General features: G+C 50.6%; 2 protein-coding genes across 3 annotated transcripts in view; both read left to right on the top strand.

Annotated features, from left to right (window-relative positions):
- The window catches only part of SUGP1 (SURP and G-patch domain containing 1), a 30,064-nt gene extending 14,145 nt beyond the window's left edge, over positions 1 to 15,919 (top strand). For both annotated transcript variants that reach the window (XM_065917350.1, XM_065917351.1), the window contains exons 8-14: positions 4,661 to 5,016; positions 12,563 to 12,669; positions 13,449 to 13,626; positions 13,952 to 14,058; positions 14,818 to 14,963; positions 15,264 to 15,393; positions 15,733 to 15,919. In XM_065917350.1, coding sequence (XP_065773422.1) covers positions 4,661 to 5,016; positions 12,563 to 12,669; positions 13,449 to 13,626; positions 13,952 to 14,058; positions 14,818 to 14,963; positions 15,264 to 15,393; positions 15,733 to 15,759 — 1,051 coding nt within the window. In that variant the 3' untranslated portion in view covers positions 15,760 to 15,919. The remainder of the gene's footprint in view (positions 1 to 4,660; positions 5,017 to 12,562; positions 12,670 to 13,448; positions 13,627 to 13,951; positions 14,059 to 14,817; positions 14,964 to 15,263; positions 15,394 to 15,732) is intronic.
- A 3,342-nt stretch (positions 15,920 to 19,261) lies between these two features.
- TM6SF2 (transmembrane 6 superfamily member 2) lies at positions 19,262 to 26,042 on the top strand. Its single transcript, XM_065931458.1, has 10 exons — positions 19,262 to 19,398; positions 21,120 to 21,223; positions 21,625 to 21,722; positions 21,792 to 21,895; positions 22,302 to 22,384; positions 23,033 to 23,157; positions 23,340 to 23,441; positions 23,767 to 23,859; positions 24,529 to 24,648; positions 25,572 to 26,042. The coding sequence occupies exons 1-10, from the start codon at positions 19,304 to 19,306 to the stop codon at positions 25,776 to 25,778; spliced, it is 1,131 nt and encodes a 376-aa protein (XP_065787530.1). The 5' UTR covers positions 19,262 to 19,303; the 3' UTR covers positions 25,779 to 26,042.
- The last annotated feature ends 1,202 nt before the right edge of the window (positions 26,043 to 27,244 follow it).

A 27,244-nucleotide genomic window follows, 5' to 3' on the forward strand; every position in this document is an offset into this window, starting at 1 on the left:
TACCATGCCACACTGCAGTCTAATGGGAAAGCCATATGTCGTTGGGTTACGAAACTTAAAAATCAGGATATGGAAAATAGAATCACACCTCTGTTCACATGTAGCTGCACTAAAAATAAGTCTGGAAGGAAATACACCAAAGTGTTAACTTTGGTTAACTCTGCCCACTCCAACCAGAGGGGTCTTTGTTGTAAAATCCCCTGCACTTCTGCCCAGGGCCCACAGTGAGCAAGAACCCTCCTTGCAGACAGGCTGACCCATGGGGTCTCTTGGGTGCTGCCTCTCAGAACAGTTCGGAGGAGACTCAGCAGGAACCATCAGCTGAGGCCAGGAAGAGGCAGGCCTGTGAGCCTAGAGGGGACCCACTCAGTTTGGCACTGCTTCCCTGCCCCAGTGGGTGAATTCCCTAGTCTGCTTTTCTTGGAAAAATCAGATCGCTTTAAATCCATGTCCTGGTTGCCATGAGTCTTTTTTAAATTCAGCCATCTGCTCCCTTCCCTCTTTGAACAACTTTCTTGCTTTGGTCTCTTATGTTTTAAGATGTTATTTTTGGAGCAGTTTTAGGTTCACAGCAGAATTGAGGAGAGGCTACAAAGATTTCCCATGTGCCCCCTTCCCTGACACATGCACAGTCTCCCTCATCTCCCTCATTATCAACATCCCCACCAGAATAGTATATTTGTTACAGTCAGTGAACCTGTACTGACATACCACAATCACCCAAAGTCTATGGTTTATATTAGGGTTCACTCTTGGTGTTGTGTATTCACTGGGTTTGGACAAATGTGTAATGACATGTGTCATTATTATATATACAGAGTTTTCATTCTCTCTGCCCCAAAATTCCCTGTGTTCTGCCTATTCATCCCCTCTTCCTCCCTATCCCCTGGCAACCACTGATCTTTTTACTGGTTCTAGTTTTGCCTTTTCCAGAATGTTATTTAATTCGAGCCATAGTATGTTGCATTTTCAGATTGGCTTTCTTTACTAGTAACATGCATTTAAGGTTGCTCTGAGTCTTTTTTTTTTTTCTTGTAGCTTGATAGCTCATTTCTTTTTAGCACTGAATAATTTTCCCTTGTCTGGATATACCACCATTTATTTATCCATTCACCTCCTTCAGGACATCATGGTTGCTCCCAAGATTTTGCAGTTATGAATAAAGTTGCCTTAAACATCTGTGTTCAAGGTTTTTATGTGGACATAAATTTTCAGCTCTTTATGTACCAAAAAGTGTGATTGCTGGATGGTATGGTATATTTAGTTTTGTAAGACACCACCAAACTGTCTTCCAAAGTGGCTTGTACCTTTTGCGTTGCCCCACGCCCCAGCAGTGAATGAGTTTCAGTTGCTCCATATCCATATCAACATTTGATGTTGTCGTGTTTTGGGTATTGGCCATTCTTACAGATAGGTTGTGATATTCATTGTTTTGATTTGCATTTCTCTGATGAAGTGATGTAGAATATTTTTCCATAATGTTTATTTGCCATCTGTAAGTCTTCTTTGGTGTGGTGTGTGTTAAGGTCATTGACATATTTTTTATTGACATATTTGTTTTCTTTCTTTGCCTGTTAAGAGTTCTTGGTATGTTTTGGGTAACTGTCTTTATCAGATATGTCTTTCACAAATATTTCTCCCAGTCCGTGGCCTGTCTTCTCATACTCTTGACATTGTCTTTTGGGGAGCAGACGTTTTTAATTTTAATGAAGTCCAGTTTATCAGTTGCTTTCATGGATCGTGCCTTTGATGTTGTATCTAAAAAGTCCTTGCCATACCCAAGGTCATGTAGATATCCTTCTGTGTTTTATTTACAGATTCAGGTTTTACATTTAGATCAGTGATAAACTGTTTTAGTGAATTTTTGTGCATGTGAAGCGTATATAGTCTGTGTCCAGTTTTTTGGGGTTTTTTGGCATGTGGCTGTCTGGTTTCAGCACTATTTCTTGAAAAGATTGTCTTTGCTCCATTGCATTGCTTTTGTTCCTTTGTCACAGAACAGTTGACTGTACATACGTGGGTCTGTTTCTGAGCTCTTCATTCTGTTCTGTTGACCTGCTTGTCTATTTTCTCACCAGTCCGCCACTGCCTTGATTACTGTAGCTTTACAGTAAGCTCTGAAACCAGGTAGTGTCAGTCCTCTGACCTCGTTGTTCTTTTTCAGTATTGTGTTGGCTGTTGTGGATCTTCTGTCTCTTTATATAAACTTTAAAATCAGTTTGTCAGTATGTACAGAATAACTGATTTCAACTGGAATTGCACTGAATCTGGAAATCAAGTTGAGAATAACAGACACCTTGACAACACTGAGTAACTTTCTATCTGTGAACATGGATTATCTCTTCACTTATTTAGTTCTTCTTTGAATTCATTCATCATCAGAGTTTTTTAGTTTTCCTCGTATAGATCTGATACATATCCTGTTAGACTTATACCTGTGTATTTCATTTGGGGAAATACTAATGTAAATGATATGATGTTTTTAATTTCAAATTCCATGTATTCATTGCTGGTGTATAGGAAAGTGATGGACTTCTGTAGATTAACCTTGTATCCTGCAGCCTTGCTATAATAGCTTATGAAGTTTTAGGGTTTTCTTGGTCTATTCTTTTGTCTGTTTTTTCTGCACAGACAATCATGTCATATTTCTTCCTTCTCAGTATACTTTCTGTTCCCTTTTCTCATCTTACTGCATTAGCTAGAACTTTCAGTATGATAATGAAAAGCATTGGCAAGGTGGGATATTCTTGGCCTGTTTCTCTTAGTGAAAAAGCGTGAGGTTTCTCATCATTATGATGTTATTAGGTTTTTTGGTAGATACTCTTATCAAGTGGAACAAGTTTGCCTATACTCCTAGTTTATTGAGAGTTTTCCTCATGAGTGGGTATTAGATTTTGTTAAGTCTTAAGCTTTTTCTGCAGCAATTGATGTGATCATGGGATTTTTCTTTTTTAGCCTATTGACATGATGGATTTTCAAGTGTTGAACCTGTCTTGCATGCCTACAATGAGTCCCACTTGGTTGTGGTGTATACTTCTGTTTTTACATTAATGGATTAGGTTTGCTAACATTTTATTGAGGATTTTTACATCTGTGTTCATGAGAGATGTTGGTCTATAGTTTTCTTATAATGTTTTTGTCTGGTTTTGCTGTTAGGGTAATTGAATAACTTAAAAAGTATTCTGTCTGCTTCTCTCCTCTGAAAAAGATTGTACAGAATTGGTGTAATTTCTTCTTTAAATATTTGGTAGAATTCACCAGGGAATTTTTTGAAGGTTATTAATAATTGGTTCACTTTCTTTAGTAAAAATAGGTCCGTTCAGATTGTCTATTTCTTCTTGTGTGAATGTTGGCAGGCTGTATCCTTCAAAAAATTGGCCTGTTTTATCTGGGTTATCAAGTTTGTGTGCATGGAGTTGTTCATAGTAATCCATAGTATTTTTAATGTCCATGGGATCTCTAGTGATGGCTGCCCTTTCATTTCTGTTGTTAGTAAATAATTTGTGTCCTCTTTTTTTCTTAGCTTGGCCAGGAGCTTAATGATCTTACGATCTTTGTTTCTTTTAATTTTTACAAATGCTCCTCATCGGGTTTTCTGAAGGGCTTACATGCTTGTACTGTGACCCAGAAATACAAAGACACCGCCATAGGCTCCCGCATCCCTCCATCCCACCCTGAGTACCAACGTTAGCAGAACTGGGAGGCCTTCCATCCCTCCTGCAGCTCTCATGTAGAAATGGTCTGTGGATTTTTTTTCTGCTAACTCTTCTACAGGAGGGATTTGCAGTGTCCTTGAGCCTGCATGCTACTTTTGTGGTCCAGCGTTGTGCTGTGACTGTCATTCCAGGGTTATGCGTGCAGATCTAGCCATTTCTTGTCAAGAGCTATGTAATCTCTGCTCTGCACAGGTTTTGCTATACAGAACTGGGCTGTGACTCTTCACTCCAGTATGGACTCTAGAGGTGGGACTGTTGGGACTGTTGTACATACAGAGCCTGAGAGATGCCAGGCGGGTGCAGAAGGAGCTGCAGGGTCTGCCTGCTCTGAACCCAGCATCCTCTGCTCTGTACTTGGGGACTCACGGCTTCTGGCAAGGCTGTTACTGAGCTCCCTGTCTGTTCCAGTATTCAGTGTCTTTGTTTTGTCTCTGTCCACTGTTGATGCTTCCCAAGGATGCATCAGAAAGGAGCACAGATGTGCTGTCAGGTTTGGGTCAGAACCTGTCCTTTCTGGCACCAGGGGTCTTTCACTACTCAGGAGTTCTTGGTTTATAGGCACTGGTGCATTCATTTAGGATGGCTGGGGAAGGTCTGAGAGAGTGTGCACCTTTTCCTTCAAAGCAGGGGATCAATGATAGTGTGACAGGCATCCAGTAAAGATAGGGTAGGGGCTAGGGGCTTGGCAGGAGCCTCAGCTCACATGAACAGCATCATGAAAGGCTGTGGGCATGTCACACTGTTCCTCAGATTTGAGTCACCAGGGCAGCAGCCACCAAGACCTGGCAGGCAGGAGGTCATGGGAGAGACCTCTATCTTGACACGACCCTGAAGTGACCCTGGCTGACCTGGGTGTACCTATGCAGAGCAAAGCCCGAGCTTCTACCCTAAATCGGGTAGGATCCGGGGCCCAAGTACAGTCTGCCCCCTACTCTCTTTTGCAGCTTTCTATATGAACCCAACAGCCAAGGGTACAAGTACTACCGCCAGAAGCTGGAGGAGTTCCGGAAAGCCAAGGCTGGTCCCATGGGCAGCCCCACAGCACCTGACCTCGGAATGAAGCGCAGATCTCCTCCTGAGACCCCACTGGGGTCCACGCCCACTACCACTGCCTGCCCTACCTCATCTGCCCCACTGCCCACTGCAAACCCATCTGCCGCCGCCCCAGGGAAGCCAGCCCCTACAGCCAACGTGAAGAGGAAGCGAAAGAGCCGGTGGGGGCCTGAGGAGGACAAGGTGGAGCTCCCGCCCGCCGAGCTGGTGCAGAGGGACGCAGACGCCTCTCCCTCGCCTCTGTCAGGTAGGCCGGGGCGGGCCTGGCGTCTCACTGAGCGCGGTGTTCCCAGGGCTCATCTGTGCTGTGGCGTATGTCACAGTTGCATTTGTTTCCATGGCTGAGGAGTAGTCCAGTGTACAGATGGACGGCATCTTGTTTATCCATTCATCAGTTGTTTAGAAGCCTGAGTTGCTTTCACGTTCTGGCGATTGTCAGTGCTGCTGCTGTGAACATAGACCTACACGGACTGTTTGGATCCCTGATCTTGATTACTTACTGCATATGTCTAGGAGTGGAATCACTGGGTCTTATGGTAATTCTGTAACTTACTGAGGAATTGCCAAACTGTTTTCTACCACAGCTGCACCATTTTACGTTCCCATCAGCCATGCACAGGGTTTGAATTTCTTCACAGTCTCACCTTACTATAGCTGACCTAGTAAGAGTAGAGTGAAATCACAATGTAATTTTGATTTGCGTTTCCCTGATGACTAACGGTGTTGAGCATCTTTTCATGTATTACTGGTTGTTTGTACAGTTTAGTTGGAGAAATGTCTATTAGTCCTTTGCCCATTTTTAAGAATTATTTATTTTTGACCGCTCTGGGTCTTCGTTGCTGTGCAGGGACTTTCTCTTGTTGGTAACAAGCAGGGGGCAACTCTCACTGTGGCGTGCAGGCTTCTCATTGTGGTGGCTTCTCTGGTTGCAAAGCAAGGCTCTCAGGCCCCAGGGAAGTCAGCCCCTACAGCCAACGTGAAGAGGAAGCGAAGTTATAGCACATGGGCTTCAGTAGTTGTGTGCACGGGCTTAGCTGTTCCAAGGCACATGGGATCGTCCCAGAGCAGGGATCGAATCCAAGTTCCTTGCATCAGCAGGCTGATTGTTAACCATTGGACCACGGGAAGTCTGGCCCATTTTCTAGTTATTTGTCCTTTTGTTACTGAGTTGTAGGAGTTCTTTTTATGCTTTAGATATTAACCCCTATTGAGATACATGATTTGCAAATATTTTTTTCTAGTTTTATGGGCTGTATTTAAAAATAATTTTTTATTATTAATGTCCTCTTAATGTTTTTTGATACACAAAAGTTTTAAGTTTTAATGTTCAATTTATTTTTTCTTTTGTTGCCCATGATTTTGGTCAATTTATTTTTTCTTTGTTGCCCACGTCTGAGAGTCCTGATGATACGCCTCTGTGTTTTCTTCTAAGGCTTTTTATACCATTCTGGTAGCTCAGCTGGTAAAGAATCCTCCTACAATGCAGGAGACCCCGGTTCGATTCCTGGGTCAGGAAGAGTTTTATAGTTTTAGCTCATAAAATTGAGTTAATTTTTATACATGATATAAGGTAAGGGTCCAGCTTCATTTCTTTGCATGTGGAGCTCCAATTTTCCCAGCACCATTTGTCAGAGAGATTGTGATTCTTTCTCCATTGAGTGGACTCTTCACGCCTTGTCAGAAGTCCCACAGTTGTAAGAGTGAGTTGGGGGGCTCTCTGGTCTATTACCCTGGCTGTTTCTCCTCATGCCAGTAGCACACTGTCTTGATTATTGTAGCTCTGTGGTAGAATTTTAAATCAGGAGTCTCTGCTTTTCAACGTTGTTCTTTTTTAGGCTTTGGCTATCCTAGGTCTTTTGACTTTTTGTATGAATTTTCAGATGGGCTATTCCATTTCTGCAAAAACTGTTGTTGGGATTTTGATAGGAACTGTATTAAATCTGTAGATTGCTTTGGTTACATTTGAGTCTTCCAATCAGAGAACTGAGATTCCAGCCTGAGAATCTGGTTGGATGGCATCACCGACTCGATGGACGTGCATCTGAACAAGCTCTGGGAGTTGGTGATGGACAGGGAAGCCTGGCGTGCTGCAGTCCCTGGGGTTGCAAAGAGCTGGACACGACTGAGCGACTGAACTGAGCGGACTCTGAGCACACAGGATGGCTTTCCCGTCCCATTTATTTCCCTCTGGCTGTGCTGGGTCTTTGTTTGCTGTGCTGACTTGACTCTACTTACAGCAAGCGGGAGTGCCACCCTGGTTGCAGTGCTCCGGCTTCTGGTTGTGGTGGCTTCTCTCATTGCAGAGCGTGGGCTCTAGGCGCACAGGCTTCAGTAGTTGCAGTTCGAGGGCTCTAGAGCACAGGCTCAGTAGTTGTAGCTCACAGGCTCAGTTGCTCCTTGGCCTGTGGAATCTTCCCAGACCAGAGATTGAACCTGTGTCTCCTGCATTGGCAGGCAGATTCTTCACTACCAAGCCATCAGGGAACCCTTTTTATGTGTCTTTTAAGTTTGCTGAATTCATGTGTTACCATAACGGTCTTTAGGGCTTTCTAGGGACTTCACTTTGACTTTTCACTTTCATGCGCTGGAGAAGGAAATGGCAACCCACCCCACTGTTCTTGCCTGGAGAATCCCAGGGACGGGGGACCTTGGTGGGCTGCCGTCTATGGAGTCGCACAGAGTCGGACATGACTGAAGCGACTTAGCAGCAGCAGCAGCAGACATATAGATCATGTCATCTGCAAATACGGGTAGTTTATGTCTTCATTTCCAACTTGGATGCCGCTTACGCTTTTTCGTGCCTAACTGCTCTAGCTAGGATTCGCAGTACTGTGTTGAACAGAAGTGGTGAAAGCAGGCATTCCTGCCTGTTCCTAATTCTTAGGGGGAAAGTTTTTGGTCTTCATCTTTGAGTTTTAAGATTGTGTTTTTTTTAATAGCTGGCCCTTGTCATGTTGAAGTTCCCTTGTGTTCCTAGTTTGCTGAGCGTTTTTATCATGAGAGAGAGTTTGATTTTGTCAAATACTTTTTCTACATTAATTGAAATGATCATGTGGATTTTTTCTATTTCTATTAAAGTGGAGTGTTAGGTTGATTGGTTTTTGTGTGTTGAACCACTCTTGTATTCCTGGAATTAATCCCAATCTGTTGTAGTAAATAATTAACATGCTGATGGACTTGGTTTTGCTACTATCTTGTTGCGGATTTCTGCATCTTGACTCATAAAGATAATTGGTCTGTAGTTATCTTATATTGTCTTTGTCTTCCTTTTGTATAAGGGTAACTCGGACCTCATAGAATGAAGTAGAAAGTGTTATCTACTTCTAATTTTTTGGAAGAATTTGAGTAGAATTGGTGTTAAATCTTCTTTTAAATCTTGGGTAGAATTTACCAGTGACAACATCTGATTCTGGGCTCTTTTGGGGGTTGAGGGAGGGGAAGGTTGGGTATTGATTGATTCCCACTAGTTGTTATAAGTCTGTTCAAGTTTTCTGTTACTTTTTGAGTTAGTTTTGGTTGTTTGTGCCCTTTAGTATTCTTTTATCATTCTTTCGCTTTTGTAAAGTCATTAGTAATACAATGCTGTTCTTAGTCACTCAGTGGTATCCGACTTTTCAACCCCATGGACTTCAGCCCACCATGGGGATTCTTCAGGCAAGAATACTGGAGTGGGTTGCCATGCCCTCCTCCAGGGATCAATAGTCCCCCATTATCTGCGTTTTGCTTTCTGTTTGGTTTCAGTTACCCACCATCAACTGTGGTCCAAAAATACCATCCAAAAATAAAAAATTAATACATTTTAAATTGTGAGCCCATTCTGAGAATTGTGATGAAATCTTGTGCTGTCTGGTCCACCCTACCTGGGACATGAATCATCCCTTTGTCCAGCTTATTCCACCCATTGTTATTGTTTGTTCAGTCGCTAAGTCATGTCCGACTCTTTGCCACCCTATGGACTGCAGCAGCCAGGCTTCCTTGTCCTTCACTATCTCCTGGAGTTTACTCAAATTCATGTCCATTGAGTCGGTGATGCTATCTAACCATCTCATCCTTTGCCGCCCTCTTCTCCTTTCTGCCATCAATTTTTCCCACCATCAGTGTCTTTCCTAGTAAGTCGGCTTTTCGCATCAGGTGGCCAAAGTATTGGAGCTTCAGCTTCAGCATCAGTCCTTCCAGTGAATATTCAAGGTTGATTTCCTTTAGGATTAACTGCTTTGATCTCCTTGCAGTCCAGGGGACTCTCAAGAGTCTTCTCCAGCACCACAATTCAAAGGCACCAGTTCTTCAGTGCTCACCCATTAGTCACTTAGCTATTCGGTTATCAGATTGGCTGTCATGGTATTGCAGTGCTTGTGTTCAAACAAATTAGTGTTTTAGTATTTTCCTTAATAATGACCTCAAAGCACAAGAGTAGTGATGCTGGCAATTCAGACATGCCAAAGAGGAGCTGTAAAGAAAGAAAAAATCATCTATTTATGAAATTGTGAAGAAGGAAAAAGAAATCTGTGCTAGTTTTGCTGTCATATCTCAAACTGCAAAAGTTACAGCCATGGTGTGTGCTAAACATGTGCTTTGTAAAGATGGAAAACGCATTACATTTGTGATAAAATATTTTGGGAGAGAAACCACATTCACATAATTTTTACTATAGTATATTGTTATAACTGTTCTATTTTATTATTAGCTATTATTAATATCTTACTGTATCTAGTCTATAAATTAAACTTTATCATGGGTTGGTATGTATACAGTGTGGGGGATGTGTGCGTGTTTGTATGTATATACAGGGTTCAGTACTATCTGCAGTTACAGGCACCCTGTGGGGGATCTTGGAATTTATCCCCTACTGATGAAGTTGACTGCTATTTCTCCCTGTTGTTTTAGTAGTTGAGTCTTCTTTCTTTTCCTTAGGCAGTCTGTCTAAAGATTTGTCCATTTCCTTCGTCTTTTCAAGAAACGAACTTTTGGTTTCATTGATTTTTCTCCGATATTTTTTCTGTTCCCTGTTTATCTCCATTCTGATTTTTATTTCCTTCATTCTGCTAGCTCAGGAATTAGTTTGCTCTTCTTTTTCTTGTTCCTTATGATGTATAGCTAGGTGCTGGTCGGAGGTCTACCTTCTTTTTTAATATGAGCGTCTGCAACTATAAATTTTCCTCTTGGCCCTGCTTTTGCTGCACCCCATAAATTTTGGTGTGTGTTGTGCTTCTATGTTTATTTGTCTGTTAAGCATTTTCTGATCTCTTGTGATTTCTTCTTTGACCCATTGGTTTTTAAGATTGTGTTTAGTTTCCACATTTGTGAGTTTTCCAGTTTTCCTTCTGTCACTGATTTCTGATTTCATTCCATTGTGATCAGAAAAGATGACTTTTATTCAAAATTGTTATGTAACCCAACATATGACCTATCCTGGAGAATGTTCCGTGTGTGTGTGTGTTCCAGAATACTGTGTGTTCTGCTGTTGTTGGATTGCGTGTTCTATAGATAATCTAGTAGGTCTGGTTGGCTTATAGTGTTGTTCAGTCCTCTGTATCCTTGTTGATCTTCTGTTTAGATGCTGTGTTCATTATTTAGAGTAGGATATTGAAATCATCAACAATTACTATAGAATTGTTTATTTCTCCCTTCACTTGTGTCAGTTTTGCTTCATTTATCTTGGAGCTTTCTTAGGTCTGTGTATGTGTCTGTGTGTGTTAGTCGCTCAGTCGTGTCTGAGTCTTTGTGACCCCATGGACTGTAGCCTGCAAAACTCCTCTGTCCATGGGATTCTCCAGGCAAGGACTGGAGTGTGTTGCCATGCCCTTCTCCAGGGAATCTTCCCAATCCAGGGATTGAACCCAGGTCTTCTGCATTGCAGACAAATTCTTTAGCATCTGAGCCACCAGGGAAGCCCCAAGGTCTGTGTATATGTTTATTAAATTGTTATATCTTCTTTCTGTATCAAATATCTTGTTAATATGTAGCATCCTTCTTTTATAATCCTTCTCTCATAATCTTTTTTGACTTAGTCTATTTTGTCTGATACTAGTATGGCCAGAGCAGCTCTCTCTTGGTAACTGTTTGCATCGTTTTCCTTCTTTTTACTCTCAACCTATTTGTGTCTGTATCTAAAGTAAGTCACTTATAGACAACATATGGATGGTTTTGTTTTTTCCTAAGCTTTAAAGTACTTGCATTTAGTCTTGTCATAGAAGGCTCAGGAAATGCACAGTGATAAGCACAGTAATCACTACAGTCAGTTTTGTACAGTTATCTCCAGCTTCCCCTCCTTGCCAGCAGTTTCAGAGACAGCCAACGTGTGGCCTCATTGCTCATTTTCTACCACAAACCATTAAGGGTGGGTCGTCTGTTGTCATGCCATCATGTAGGAGATATTGGTGACCAGTAAGCTCATGCTCTCTGTCTGACTGCTTCACCACACAGCCTATACCATGGGCAGAACCCTCTCAACCTCCCTCAGCCCTGCCTTGACTGGCGCTGGACACACACGCATAGAAAAGTCCTGTGTGACCTGACACCAACACCTACATTTGCCGTCCTAGGATGGGCTGAAGCAGAAGGCGTCTCACCCAGGTCACAGGGCTGGCCTGTTGGCCCTGCCCACTCTGAGAGTAGTCTCCTGCTCAGTGCCCCCTTGGCTAAAGAGAAAGGCTACTACCTGAAGAGTTTAGTGCCCACTGGGGCTCTAGATCTCATCTCTGCCCAGGGTTGATGGTGCTAGGGTCGAATTGCTGCCCAAGTTCCAAATGTGGTGCCCAGTATACAGGAGGGTGCTCGGATGTGGGGGCTACTCTCAGGCATGCATGTCCCAGCTCAGAGGTCATGTCCCTGAGGTCCTGCCCCGGCTGCTAAAGAAGTGTCCTTCATGGTGTAGGGGACAGGTGCCAGCTCCAGAGTCTCAGGTTCAGGTTCAAGCCCCAGTGGCCCACACTGTTCCCAGGGAATTGTGGCCGCCCCCACCTGCCTGCTCACTGGTGAAGTGGCCCGGGGAGGAGAGGGACGTCGGGCAAGATCCAGGCGAACAGCAGACTGCTCAGACCTTGGCTCCTTTGTTCTCTCCACGGTGTTCCCCGGTATCCTCCAGAGCCCCCCAGACTGAGGAGGGATTAGGGCCCAAAAGCACCTGCGAGTGGTTCTTGCAGGCAGAGCCCCAGCCCCACTGATCTGGGAAGACATGGCTCTTCCAGCCTCCAGAGACGCCTTTGTGTCTCTTCTGCGAGTTGTTCCCCAGGAAGCTGCCACCTGCAGGGTGGTGGTTTCCACCACTGAGATGGGGCCTCCACAGCATCTTCATGTGAATTAGTGTTGTGGGTTCCAGCCAAGCTCCAAAGGTGATGCCAAGTTAAATGTTAGTTGCTTTAAAGATGGTTGGCTGCCTCTGGCATAACAGAGTTCTTAATGCCAGGCTCCAAACTTGTGTGTCTACACCGGGTGTCTGTTCACCGTAGGGCTGACTTCCAGGAACATGCACAGATGCACACTCTCAGCTGCCACATCTCTGGCTTTGTAGATTCCCCACCTTGTCACCTGTTAGCTCTGTCAGCTTGAGTGGGGCCCAGACCGCCTGAGTTTTGGCATCAGCATCTGCAGTGGGGGTCATAGAGCTTGCCTGGAGCAGTCAGGTGGGAATGGGCTGCACGCACATGAGGGAGCAGAGCAGGCCCCATGAGGCCATCAAGTGACAGGGTCCTGACTGCTCCCTTAGGCGTCGTCAGCTCGTGGACTCTGCCTTGACACGAGTGCACGGCTGGGGTCACATGTCCAGTGCTGACCAGCCTGTGTCTTGTTTCTAGTTCAGGACCTCAAGGGTCTTGGCTACGAGAAGGGGAAGCCCGTGGGTCTGGTGGGTGTCACGGAGCTTTCGGATGCCCAGAAGAAGCAGCTGAAGGAGCAACAGGAGGTAAGACCTGGGGGGCAGGCAGGCAGGCTCCACAGGGGCTGGTGGAGTGGTGTCTCCCACTCTGGCCGGTGGTGCAGTGGTCGTGGTGTGTTCTTTCTGAGCCTCTTTGTGGTGCCAGGTGGACCCCCCCGCCAGGGGAGAGGCTCTTGGTTAGGTAGGTCCCATGTCAGTGGCAGGCCATCCCCCGACGGCCCCCCTCAGCCCACAGTTGTGTCCAGAGCCAGGCCTCACGCTGCCTGAACAGCCTCTGCAACGAATGCCTCATGGCTGCTCCCCACTGCACTCGTGGGCTGGTCCCGACTGGATGACCTCCATTTTAATTTTCCTTATAGTTCCCTCCAGCACTCAATACAGAATAAGCCTGGCTGGTACCGGGTGCCCTGAATAATGTGACAGCTGCCCAGACGGCATTGGGCATTGTTGGAGTGAGGGCTGGCTCACTCGGTGTTCTGTGGCCAGGACACAGACCGCTGGAATAGCTGGGACAACTTACCCAGGCCACCTCCTCCAGGCTGGCAGCCGCATCACCCTCGATCCTCCCAGGGCTCAGAAGCCCATGTCACCCTCGTTCGGGCCATAGTGATGGTGCCAGGATAGTGCAGATTCTAGGCCAACCTCGGAAAAACTAGAGAGAGGTCCTCCCTGCTCAGAACAGAGATTGAGGAAACCCAGGGCATGTCCTGGCACCAGATTCGGTGCCTTCCTGAGCACGTGCTCCGAGCCCCCAGGCACAGGGGAGGCGGGGCCGCGCCTCGCTCACTGCTGTGTGCCGCCCGCAGATGCAACAGGTGTACGACATGATCATGCAGCACAAGCGCGCGATGCAGGACATGCAGCTGCTGTGGGAGAAGGCGCTGCAGCAGCACCAGCACGGCTACGACAGTGACGAGGAGGTGGACAGCGAGCTGGGCACCTGGGAGCACCAGCTGCGGCGCATGGAGATGGACAAGACCCGAGGTGGGCCCAGGGGCGGGCCTGGGCAGAGGCCCTGCGGGCGCCGGGGTTCAGACGCCCGCTCGCCTGCCCGGCGTGCAGGGCCGCGGGCAGGAGGGCTGGCCTCTTGTGCCTGTTTCTCCAGTGACAAACGCATGGTCCTCTGGGTGTTCCCTGGTGCCTGAACACAGTACCCAGGAGGGCTGTGTGGGAGAGCTGGGGCTCACGTCAGGGTTTCAGCACCTGCCTCATTCATTCCCCATGGCCTCAGACTCCCCCTGAGACTCATACGTGGACTGTGGGGCCGCCACCCACTCCTTCCTCTCACCTTTACCCCATCTCTGGGCAGAATGGGCGGAGCAGCTGACAAAGATGGGCCGGGGCAAACACTTCATTGGGGACTTCCTGCCACCGGACGAGCTGGAGAAGTTCATGGAGACCTTCAAGGCCCTGAAGGTAACGGGGAAGAGCCCGGGCTGCAGCCTCCTCCTGGGGCAGGCACCTGCGGTGCCCTCAGGCCCCCTGGCTCACAGGGGACGTTGAGCCCTCCTCCAGGAGAGGCGTCTACTTGTGACAGATGCCATCTGTGTAGGACGTTAGCAAATAGCAGCTGAGTTGCCACTTTAGAAATGCTTCCCAGGACTTTAGGGAAATTCTGCTTCCAGTGGAGCCAATTAAGTACAGATTACAGGCAAGGCATTTCTCAGGCAGACGCCCCCACGTATTGGGCTCTCCAGAATGAAAACATTCCTCCCGAGCTGCCTTCGTGCTCAAGTGGAGAGAGCCGACGTAGAACATTCCACATCGGCTTTTGAGGGCTTTCATAAAACTGCCTTGTAGCACATCATCTCATCAGTGAGGTGGTCACCTCCTTGATCATGGCTTCTTTTTAGCACTCTGTGTAACAAATGGCTCTTGGAACATGAGCTTTGTCTTCGCTGATGAACCGTGGATCTTTCTCATGGTGGTCAAGGCCTGTGTGACCTGTCGTCTTGCCCTCTTTGACTTGGCCACCAGGGAACTCAGCACTGCTTCTGGCCCCAGGGACCCTGACAGGGGGCAGCTTGATCTTTTCTCAAAGAGTCTGACATGGTGGTGGGGAGGCAGAGGGGCAGGTGGTCCCAGAGGCCATGGGGTGGAGTGGGGTTCTGGGCCAGAGCTGGGATTGGGGGTGGCTGCAGCCCCGGTGGATGACGGCCGCCTCCTCTCCTGCAGGAAGGCCGTGAGCCTGACTACTCAGAGTACAAGGAGTTCAAGCTGACGATCGAGAACATCGGCTACCAGATGCTGATGAAAATGGGCTGGAAGGAGGGGGACGGCCTGGGCTCGGAGGGACAGGGCATCAAGAACCCTGTCAACAAGTGAGTGTGGCCGGCAGTCTGGGGGGGGCGGGCAGAGGAAAAACCCCACGCAGTGACAGGTCACAGGGCCGTGGACTCTGGTGGTAGGACCATCTTGGGCTCCATCTTCTCAGAGTGCCAGTGTGTCGCAGACAGGTGCTGCCCAGCCCAGCGTACCCCACCCTGAGCTGCATTGGGGCGCTGCTGCTGAGCCCATCCAGGGGTGTGAGGCCTCTCTGCCCCCAAGCTCAGGCCCCTCACCCCCTTTTCCGCTGGCACCATCCCGCTCCCCTGCTCACCCCACCCGTTGCCCCAATGCAGGGGCACCACCACGGTAGATGGCGCTGGCTTTGGCATTGACCGGCCAGCCGAGCTCTCCAAGGAAGATGACGAGTATGAGGCTTTCCGCAAGAGGATGATGCTGGCCTACCGCTTCCGGCCCAACCCCCTGGTGCGTGTCCCCGTGCCCTGTCTTGTCTCTGCGGAGTCACCACAGCTCCCCCACTGGAAGGGGTGCTGGTGACAGCTCATCTTGTCTCTGCGGGGTCAGGTCCCCCACTGGAGGGGGGGTGCTGGTGACAGAAGTGTCCCTCCTTCACAGTCCAGCTAGGCTCGTCAGCACACCCACCTCCCCCTCTTCCACTTGTACTCAAGTTGTGTCTCCTCCCCAAGGCCTGCCCACCCTCCTGGAGAGTGTGAGCTAGCTGCTCCTGGTAGGTTCTAGATGGGAGGAACTGCTGTCTCCCTTTAGCATAATCACCTCCCGTTTTATCTTTCTTGCTTCCCACAGAACAACCCCAGACGGCCTTACTACTGAGTATTCTGGAGAAATGCACAAGTGTACTTTCCAAAAGACTGACCATCCCTGGACTGTGGAATGTTCCAGCCTGCATTTCTGCCCGCCCTTCCTGTTGTTGCGAGTGTTGTGCTGTGTATTAAAACCCCAGAGCCTGCCTGCTGTGGCAGCCTGGTCTTGCCATCACCAGAAACCCCTCCTGTTCCTTAGCAGCAGGGGCCAGGGTGGACGGGGGGCACAGGATCCACCTGTGAAGGCTGCCCAATGCCCAAGGAATCCTGGAAAATCACCTGGACCTTTGTTTGCTCATGGGGTCCCCCATCAGCCTTGGTTGGAGTTGAGGAGAGGAATTTTGGAGGAGTGGCCAGCAGCTCAAGGAGACCTAGGCTAAGGGCCTAAGGGACCTCCTAGCCTGGCACTGTACCACAGGAGGGCTCCCCAGGCAGCCCCAGTTCTCACTTAGACCCACAAGGCAGGTGGACCCGGGCACACTGTGCCCTTCCCCTCTTGACAGGTGGCACTGGCAGGGCCTCCCAGCCACGCCGCATACAGCAGACCTGGCTGGTGATGCTGTCGCCCAAGTCATCCCGGCTGCCCTGCATCCCCAGAGTAGGGTGGACGTACAGGTCCCTTGGGCTCATGCCTCTGGAGACGGCTTCCTGCGCAGACACTGGACTGGGACATCAGACGCCTCCCGGAAGAGGGGAGGCTAGGGGCCACCCCAGACCACAGTGCGCGCCGAGCGCTCACCCCATCTCCAGAGCTGGTGCCTCATGTTTGTGCAGAAGTCACCTGGGGGTCTTGGGTGAGCAATTGGGCAAGGTCTCCAAAATCTGTGAGCCGTGCTTGGAATATCAGGGCCTGGGGCACTGGGGGCCCCTGTAACTCACCCCCCTGCCCCATACAGTGGGTCCTGCTCAGCCCCTGTGGGCTCAAGGGGTCTGAGGACTCAAGCTGGCATCAGGCTCCTGGGCCAGCCTGCAGTTGACACAGTCGTTCAGCAGACACTGAGCACTGACTGAACCGGATGGACAGGATCTGCCCTGGGCACCCACACTCTGCTGGGCTGTGGTCATGGACCCCTAACACCATCTGAGACTGATGAATGCTGTAAAGAGGAACCGGGACCTGCGGTGGAGGTGGTCTGGGGAATGTCTCAGTGAGGGAGTCTGGGGATCTCAGCAGCAGATCTCTGGCTGGAGTGACACACACTACCCTGTCTTCCCTGGATGGATGCTGTTCCCAGGGCAAGGCAAGGGGGTGACATGGAGCCTGCCCAGGTAGCCAGAGTCCTGAGCACAAGGGTGAAGTTCTGGGTGCCAGAGGTTCCAACGACGTGAACTCTGGGGTTTGGTCCCTAACACCTTGCTCTCCAGGTCAAGGTCACCTCTCCATTTAATTCTCAATGACCAAAAGGATCACCAGACTCAGACCATGGACTTTAGCACCAGCCAGGGGGGAGAGTTGGAAGAGGAGGCCTCCAAATGCCCAGGGGATGTGTAGGCATCTCCCAGGTACGGGGTATAAGAGCAGATCCCTGGCCCTCCAGGGGTAAAAGTGGGGCTGGGGTGACAGGGTGAGCTGCCTGGAAGATAGGACCCTACAGCCTGCTTTAAGAGGTGAGGAAATAGGAGAGGGTCCATCTTGCAGACAGGAGAGGGGCATGTAGGGAATTGAAACCACTGGAATTGAGAAAGGTCAAGAAAGGAGGCTGGGGATTCAGGTCAGCCCAGAGGAACCTGAACTTCACAAGGGAAACAGGCCCCTGAGGAAGGAAGGTTTTGAGTCAGTGGCCAAAGATCTTGTCACTCAGGCTCAGAGAGGGGACCCAGCTGGCCCGTGGAGATGGGGCCCTGGCTAGGCCAGGAGCAGGGGGTGGGGGATGTGAGGGTTAGAATTTTACCCCAGGGAATTCCCTGGTGGTCCAGTGGTTAAAATTTGCACTTTAACAGCTGTGCCCCAAGTTCAATCGCTAGTCAGGTAACTAAAGTCCCAAAGCCCTAATGGTGCAGCCAAAAAACAAAAAAGGACTGTAGGTTTCCTCGGGACAGGAATCAAGTGGGCAGTGCTTACCCTACTTCCTGCAGCCACAAGCCCCACATGGGCGAGAATCCAGGCTGGTTGTGTTATGCCCTATGTCCGAATCCCCGAGCGGGAAGAGAGAAGGCTTCCAAGACGATGCAACTTGCAAAAACGGAAATTTATTGCTGACTCGAGTCAGGGCTCCCGCTGCATCCAACGCAGTGGTGCTGGGTCAGAGAGCCCCTAGCCCAAGCTGTTACACAGATTTATAGGGTGAGCACACACCGTTGGTAGTTGGTTTAAGCGGATTGGTTAAAAGTTTGCAAAGCAATTTCATTGGTCAAAACTTTTGCAGTGCGGGACTTTGGGGCGGGGGTGGGGCGGTTTCCGCCCGTTCCTAATTTCCTAATTGGCAAACAGCAGTCAGTGTTAAGCAAAAGCTGATTGATTGTATCCAGGTGGCCATCTTACTACCCAGAAGTAGGAAGGCCTACTCCTAATCTAAGCTGCCTGCCATGGCGTTGGCTCACAGTTGGAAGGGTTGATAGACTGCTGCTTCCTAATTCTCCCTCCATCCTGCAACCCCCTCCCTGGTCCAGCTCTGCCCCCTTGCGATTGCCCCATGATGGAGCCCAGCCTCCTCCCGGCTGTCCAGAATCCTCGCACGCCCACCCCACGTTGCTCTGTGAACCTCCGCCGCCGCCCCAGCCCTAGGGTCTCCCTTCTGCTGCTCAGTCCAAAGCTTGAGCTATTCTTCCTGCCAGGAACACCATCATCAAACTCTTCACCATCCTTAGCCGCCTCTTGGGCCCCGCCCTTCCGACCCGCCCACGTTAGCCCGTGTTCCACATAGAAGGAAGAAACACAGTAGAGAATCACCGAGCCCATCAAGGTGTCGCCAACCCAAGGCACTCTGCCTTGAGATGCCCTCCCCTGCCCCCTACCCCCGGGGCCCAGTCAAAACTTCACACCTGGACACGTGTTTAAATTTGTTTGAGGCCATCGCATGAAAACTCAAATCCCAGGGCACTAAAGGGAACTCTGCACCCAGGCGGGTAAGGTTCTCTGCCAGTGCGCAGAAACACAGAATCAGTACCCACTTGATCCTGGGTTCGAGGGAGGTCTGGGAAATGTGAAGAGTTAAAAAGGGACTCCCCTTCGGGGTCGGAGTCAAGGATGAGACGCCTGCACCTTAGGGTGAAGAAAGAAGTGCAGAACGAGGCCTGGAGAACTAACTCCAGTTAGAGTGAAGTTGCTGGAAGCATTCTGAGGAATTTTGTTCTAATTAGCATTAGTAGAAAGCGAAACCGGCTGGGCGGCAGGCGATGCCCTTAGTCCGGCGAGGCTATCAATGGAGGGGAGGGGCCGCTGGGAGGAGGAGCCTCGGAGGCTCCCCGGGAGCTCGCGGGGCAATCACAGCGGCGCGGGGGTGGAGGGGGCGACCTTTGCGCCAGGCGGGGCCGAGTCTGGCTGGGTCCCTGGCACCTCGGCGCCCAGAGGCACAGCCACGCAGGAGCCGAGCCGGGGTCCCGGCGTCGCCGCTATGGACATCCCGCCGCTGGCGGGCAAGATCGCTGTTCTGTCGCTGGGCGCCCTCCCGTTGTCCTTCGCGCTCAACTATGTCTCCCTGCTCTCCTAGTGCGTGCGGGAATGGGCCGGGGAGGCCTCCTCTGGGGCGGCGGGGCCGGGTTGGCGTGTGAGGGTGCGAAGCGGGCGGGATGCGGATGCGCGGGCTCCCCTGAGCCGAGCGGCCCCGCGCCGCGGGCCAGGGGAGAAGGCGGCTGGGTCAGGAGAACCCCTCGCTTCCAACCGGAAATACCCTTCCAGCCGGCTGGAGCAGTGTGGTGGAGCTGGGGGCGCACCTAGGACGTTGGGGGGCTGGGGGGAGGGACTTTGAGAAACAGAGCCCCTAACAAGGCAGGGTTTTGGAAGGTTTCTGGAGTTTTCCCAGGGATGTGCCCAGCACAGACTCCAAAGTCGCCAAGGGTCAAAGTATTGTTCCAGATAAGGCCCCAGTGACCCGGCTCTTGCCACACAAGTTCTGCTGCCCTACCCCTACCAGACCGTTCCTCCATCGCCTGTCTGAAACTTTCTTCTCTTCAGGGGCTGGCCCACCCTGTACATAGCCTCAGTTTCCCCTCCATGCCTCCACCTCCCCTGTCCCTGTCACCTAACCCCAGGCCTCAACCCGGTGGATCCAGCCACTGAATACCAGCCATCCACCAATCCCTCATACCCCTAAAACCCACACAGCCCGAGACATGGGGTAGAGGGAATCTTGACTGTGGAGTTGGCTCCTTGGGTACAAATTCCTGGTTCCACCCCACTGGACTCCGAGTGAGCCACGTTGCCCCGGGGAGCCTCGGTTTCTTCATTATGTAATGGACATAATCCTAGACTCATTCCATAGTTACAGTCAAGGATTATGAACTGTGTGCCAAGATGCTGTTGTGGTCTCAGCTAATTACTGTAATCGTCATTGTTGGTTGGATGGGGCCAAGAATGAGGATCCTAAGGGGTCGGGAGAAGGTAGGGATCTGGAGAGTGTAAGGGGAGAATATGTGACCTTGGATATGTCTCCCACGCTCTCTGGGCCTTGGTTTGCCAAGTGTTGGGGGCTGCCCAGCGACCTGACTTCTATTATCTCTACAGGTGGTTGCCGTGCCTTATCAGGTTGATAGGAACAGATCAGGGCAGGGGTGGGGTGGGGCTGATGGAAACGTTTGGACTTTATCTGGAAGGAGTCAGGAGCTTCAGACAGTGAGGTGTATAGAGCTAAGCTCTAGAGATCCTTTGGTGGTTGTGAGCACTGGAACTGACCACAGAGGGTCTTGGAATTGTTGAATGAATAAGCAAGCTGACACAGCAGCAGGTGACCGGATAAATTACATAGTCAGAAGGGGTTGACAGAGGTTCCCTCTGTACCTGGAAGAGGAGCAGTGTAGATGGGCCATGAAGGATGAATAGGACTTTGCCAAGTGGAAAGACTTTTGGAAGGAGTTAGGGGGTGGGGCATGAGGATGAGATGGTTGGATGGCATCACCGACTCAATGGACATGAGTTTGAGCAAGCTCTGGGAGTTGGTGACAGACAGGGAAGCCTGGCATGCTGCAGTCCATGGGGTCGCAAAGAGTCAGACACGGCTGAGCGACTGAACTGAACTGAGGCGGTGAGTCAGAAACAATTGGAGCAAGAGCCTGGTGCTGGGAAATGGGAGTTTCAGGGAATGGCTTTCCTGGATGGACAGGAGCTTCAGCCTGGTCACCTAGAGCTTCCTGGAGTCTGCTCTTGCCCTCACCAGGGTGCCATAGGGTCTCAAAATGGGCCTGGCCTCCCTGACTTGGTTTTTCTCTCCACAGCCCCCTGGGGGTGGTGTTGATGAGCTCCCTGATCCTGGGTCTGCTCTCCTTGGCAATATACAGTTTGTCCCGAAGTGACATCTATTATGACCCGCTCTATGCTGGTGAGTTGGTGGGAGGGTCCTGGGGAAGAGAACTGTTTGGGCAAGGGCTTCATGCATCAGACTGGCAGTCCTTGAAGGGTCTTCATCAGCCTGGAGAACCTCAGAGAGACTGGAGACCCCCTGTTGATTGGGGAATCTCAGGGTGCCTCCCCTTTCTGACTTGGGGCTCCTGAGTGCCGGAACAGTGCCTTTCTCATCAACCTGTGGACACCTTTAAGGCAAGGACTGTGCCTCCCTATGAGGAAGGGTTGTGGGTCATGTGATTTGTGGGATTGGGCTTGGGAGCAGTTTTGCACAGAGGCTTTGGGAAACTGAGTCCCCAGCAAGAGCTCTCAGGCCCCGCCCACACCTAATCTTTGCCCCGCCCCCACACTGCCAATGCCCCGCCTGCTCTCCCGTAGTCTTCGCGGTCTTCGCCTTCACCTCCGTGGTGGACCTTCTTATTGCTCTCCAGGAAGACGGCTACATGGCGGGTTTCATGGCGTTCTACACCAAGGAGGTAAGTCGGGAGCCGTCTGGGATGCCCGCAGTCCTACTGCCTGTCTGAGCCCCACACCTGCCCCTGCAGGGTGAGCCGTACCTGCGCACGGCGCATGGAGTTTTCATCTGCTACTGGGATGGCATTGTTCACTACCTCCTCTACCTGGCCATGACTGGTGCCATCCGTAAAAGGTGCGCGAGGCGGGCAGGGTGGCACCTGGACCCTGGGAAGGAGGCGGAGTTCTTAGGTGGGAGGTCCCAGGCCAGGGTGAAGCCAGAAGTATCTGTAGGGGAAATCAGGAAGCCCCTCTAGGGCTTAGACAGGAAGGCTAGGAGAAGGATTCAGGGGATGTCACAGGAGTCCGGGGTGGTCGATTCTCTTCTCTTGTGACACCCCGTACCTGGGCAGCCACTGCTATCCTGGGACATATAGGGTCTGACTCTTCATTCCCTCATTCAACTCCCTGTTGTCCCTTCTGTCTTGGGTAAAAGTCAAGGGGTCCAGACCTGGGGAGCCCAGATTGGTCTCTGGACCCTGCCTGGGGCTCTGAGACCGGGTAACATGTATCTACCGGTTACTCCTCCATCTCCTGACCAGGAAGAGTTATCGGAACCTTGGACTGTACTGGCTGGGATCCTTCATCATGAGCATCCTAGTGTTCCTCCCAGGAAACATCCTTGGTAAGGACTTGGCTCTTCAGAATCCTGTCTCCCTGGGCTGGGTCACTGCCCTGCATCTGGAAGTCCCCACAGGGTCCTCCATACCTTTTCCAGTGTCTGCGGAAGGCAGCCCCGCACCCCCACCAACTGCATGCCTCTCCATTCACAGTCTAAGTCGGCAGACTTTCCCCACATCTCTCCCATTTTCCTCCTGGAGGAATGGAAGTACATTCCACTTCTTCCCTAGGTAGTGGTCCCTGACCCCAGGGACTTAGCCCAGAATGCCCTTGACATGAGAAGGGAATCTTAAAGTGGATCTAGAGGGTAGACTGACAGCTTTGTAGGTAGGTCTTGGGAGACAGAGCAGAGAAGGCAGCCAGGGATGTGGGGGTGGCTGTGGAAGAGGAATATCCAGGGTGTTTCCAGGGGGAACAAAAAACAGCTGAAGTGTAGGCGCCGTGTCCCGAAGGTAAATTGAGGAAGGCCAGGCTGAGGAGCATGGTCATCATCTTACAAGCACTGGGGAGTCAGAGGTGTTAGAGCTGAGCTGAGATGGCATTTGTGACTCAACAGCTTCCAGCCAGGGGCTCTGACATGACCCTGCTAAAGGGTCCAGCCAGGCCTGGGAGATCCTCGCTTCGTGACACCCTGTCTCTCCTACCGTGGCAGGCAAATACAGCTCAGAGATCAGGCCTACATTTTTCCTCACCGTTCCTTTCGTGCTGGTCCCATGCTGGGCTGGCTTGAGGGTCTTCAGCCAGACCCAGGTGCCAACCTGCTGCACTCCCAACACGGTGAGTCTCTTGCCCCCAGGTCAGCCTTGTCCCAAATGCCTGAATGTCCCCCATTTGGGTTGCTTCTCGCCAAAGACATTATCTCCTTGGAAAGATCTCCTTGATGATTAGGGAAGAATGGATGAGCCTTCACTAAGTGCTTGTTGGATACCAGACTTCTCATGCTGTTTCTCATGGGGCAGGTGGAGGAGGCCCAAAGAAAGGGCCTTCTGCGGCGCCCAGTTGACCTGGCCCTCATCATCTACCTCATCTTCGCTGCATTCTTCACCCTCTTTCGGGGCCTGGTGAGTCTGCACTGGCCAGCCTACTTGCCTCCAGTTCCCTCCCCAGCCCATCCCTCCCTTCTTTAACTTCTTTATCCAGTGCAGAAAAAGGTCACTGCTCTCCCACCTAATCATCCAGGGAAGTTCACTGAGTCTAATCTGAATGTTCCATCACAAAGTCCCATTCCCTGTAGCCTTCTCCCCAGCTCAAGTATCTGTGGATTCTCAGAGGAGAAAACCAAGGCTGGGGCAGGCCAGAGCAGGGGGTGTGGGCCCCTCCCAGAGGGTGGGGAAGTATCCCTATGCGAGGGATGTTTGAGGCTGTTGGTTTGTCCGTGGGTCCCAGGTGGTACTTGACTGCCCCATGGATGCCTGCTTTGTCTACATCTATCAGTATGAACCATACCTGAGAGACCCCGTGAGCTACCCAAAGGTGCAGGTGAGAGGGCAGGTGGGGGGAGGGCCACGGCCCTGCTGTGCTTGGGGGCCTGCTGGGCCCCTTGGATGCAGGAGCCAAAGCAACGCAAGTCAAACTGGCTGAAGCACAAATGGAATTTACTGTCCTACCAGAAAAAGCACAGATGTGGTCTTCAGGTATGGCTGGATCCAGGAGCTCAAAGCCGGCTCCGTCTCTGGGCTCTGCTTTCTGCGCATGTGCCCCACCCCCAGGTGGTGCCTCTGTGGGATGGCAGAGACAGCCTTGGGTAGCGCTAGGCTCCCATTCCCCCTATTTAGCCACCGAAGAGGAGGCCGAGCCCTTAATTCCTCAGTGCTTACGTGTAAGTCCCAAGTAGGCTCTGATTGGCCAAGTTTAAGTCACATGCTCATAGCTGATTATTATGGCCTGGGGGGTGGGATGTTCTGATTGACCAGGCCAGGGTCACATGCTACATACAGAGGAAGGTGGGTGGGCTCAGTGTGTGAGAGTGGTGCAGGGGGGGAAACCCAAGGGAAAGAAAGGAGTAATTTCCACAAGGGTGGGATGTACAGTGAACCCCAATCTTGATAGAGTCTTGATAGAGGCCAGATCCTCCCAGGGGCCGCCACCTGAGGGCCATCGGGAGACCTAGCTGAGCAGCTGCTCACTCCATCAGTCGTGTGCCCCCAGATGCTGGTGAATATGTTCTATGTGCTGCCTTTCTATGGCCTGGCCATCTATGCCCTCATCTTTCCTGGATGCTCCTGGCTGCCTGACTGGGCCTTGGTATTTGCTGGAGCCATTGGCCAGGTGAGGTGGGGTGGGTTGGGGTGTGTTGGGCCGGTGCTTAGGAGAGAGAGTCTCTGCCTGCTCATCACTTGCCTTTGTGCTCATCCTGGGTGATGCCAGGCCCTTGACAGTCTCCCAGGATTTCCTAGTGTTGGAAAGAAAAATGGGCCAGACACAAATACCCCATCCCAAGGGGTAAAGAAGCTGAGAGGGATTCCAGAGGGGCAGAGTTCTTAAAAGAGCGGGCATGGGCTTTGATGTATGGGTATGAATTCTTTAGGCAGGGAACAGCATTCCAGGAATGGGAACAGCATAAAGAAATGCACAGAGGGGGGCAGTGATTTAGACAGCTATAAAGTGGGTAAAGGCAGCGGCAAGATACATTGACAGCTAGATACTAAGGGCTTTGAAATCTGGGCTTGGGAGCTTGTGCTGAGAACAATGAGGAGCCACAGAAAGTGTTTGAGCAGTGGAGGGTTCAGAGCTGGGGGCATGTTTCTGGGTTTCTGATGGGAAGTGACAAAGGCTGGACCCTGGCCAGGGCCGTGGGATCAGGAGGACCTTGATTAGATGTGTTATTATTTTATCTATTACAGGTAGAATTGAGAGGATTTGTGTCAAGGCTGCCTGGGGTGGGGAAGACCAGGAGGAGGGGCTAGACTCAGGTCAGAAAGATGGGGTGAGGGGTCCAGCAGACAGAGTGAAGATGTTTCTGGTTAGGCAGCTGGGCAGAGGCCCACAGATAAATGGATAAGAATAGACAGGACATGTGGGGCACAGGGATGTTTAGAGACAGAGGGATTGACGAGGGGAGACAGGTAGGTCAGCAGGACCAGAGAGAGAGACAGGGATGAAGAACCTTCGGGTTCCCCATGGTAGGATGCTGGCGGTGCTGGGACTGGTCCTCTGGTCTGTGACACCCATCCTCCCTTTCTGGCTGCCAGGCACAGTTCTCACACATGGGAGCCTCCATGCACCTGCGCACACCCTTCACCTACCGTGTGCCTGAGGATGCCTGGACCAGCTTCTTCCTATGTAACCTACTGTATGCGCTGGGCCCCCACTTGCTGGCCTTCCGTTGCCTGTGGCGCCCCGCCTTCTTCCTACGCCCACCTCCTGGGCCCCCAGCCAACCATGAGAAGCAGCACTGAGGGGGCCGTGGGACCCCCCCAAGATTCTGTTTACATGCCCAGCCAGCCCTGTCCTTGGAAGAGGGGGTTGGCCTTTTTAGAGACAGGAGGTGTGTTTCTGGGTGCCTTCAGTTCTGGCTATGGTGATTTCAGGCCAGTGGGTGGGATGGGGGTGCCCAAAGTCCAGGTGTTCCAGCAGAGAGGGCCACAGACCCTCAGCTGTCACCTAACCCAGACTCCACATAGGCACCCTCCCTATCCATTATCCCCCCAATAGATCCTTTCAGTAAAAGTCCTTTTGATGAATAAAATGTTGCTCTGAGTATTTCATGGGGCAAGGGACCCTCTTCTCAGAACCCACCAAGGCCCACTCATCACTGCCAGCTTAACTCACAGGAGCTAAGGTGCTGGACAAAGAAGCTGGCCTCTGGTTGGTGTGCACAGCCCCATCTTCCAGATGGGGAAAAACGAGGCTCTGAGAGGACCAGAGACCCATCTGAGGTCACAATCAAGAGAGAAAAGTCCAAAGTCTAAGCTCCACCAAGAAATTATAATAACTAACAGTGTGACCAGGCCAATGACCAACCTCATACACTACATGCTGGATCTCACCCCATATTCCATATGGGAAAACTGAGTCTACAGGAGGTGAAGAGCCTGGTCCGAGGTCATGCCTCCTTAATGCAGCTGTGTTAGGCATAGAGTCCTGGCTCCTTCAACCACAGAGCCCTGTGTCTGCTGTCTGACTGGCTCATATTTGGGAGGAACTGAAATGGGGGGCAGCCAAGAAGTTGGGGGGAGGGCTCCCTGTCCTCTGGTTTTATGTTTTTTTAATATTAATTTTTATTTATTTGACTGCGTCAGTTCTTAGTTGTGGCATGCAGGATCTTTAGTTACAGCACACGAACTTTTAGTTGTGGTGTGTGGGATCTAGTTCCCTGACTAGGGATCAAATCCAGACCTCCTGCATTGGGAACACACAGTCATAGCCACTGGACCACCAGGGACGTCCCCTCTCCTGATTTGATTTTTGAACTTGAGTGAAGGTGCAGGTTCGGGGGTAACTCCTGCCCAGAGCACTGTGGGTCAGGGGATTGATCTCCCTACCCCTACCAATACTTATTAGGCAACTATAGTATGACTAGAGATCTCTTCATGAAAATTAGAGATACCAAGGGAACATTTCATGCAAAGACGGGCACAATAAAGGACAGAAATGGTATGGACCTAACAGAAGCAGAAGATTTTAAAAAGAGGTGGCAAGAATACACAGAAGAACTATACAAAAAAGATCTTCATGACCCAGATAACCATGATGGCATGATCACTCACCTAGAGTCAGACATCCTGGAATGCCAAGTCAAGTGAGCCTTAGGCAGCATCACTACGAACAAAGCTAATGGAGATGATGGAATTCCAGTTGAGCTATCTCGAATCTTAAAAGATGATGCTGTGAAAGTGCTGCACTCAATATGCCAGCAAATTTG

This window comes from Muntiacus reevesi, chromosome 1 (genome assembly GCF_963930625.1).
Source record: "Muntiacus reevesi chromosome 1, mMunRee1.1, whole genome shotgun sequence".
In the NCBI taxonomy this organism is placed as follows: Eukaryota; Metazoa; Chordata; class Mammalia; order Artiodactyla; family Cervidae; genus Muntiacus; species Muntiacus reevesi.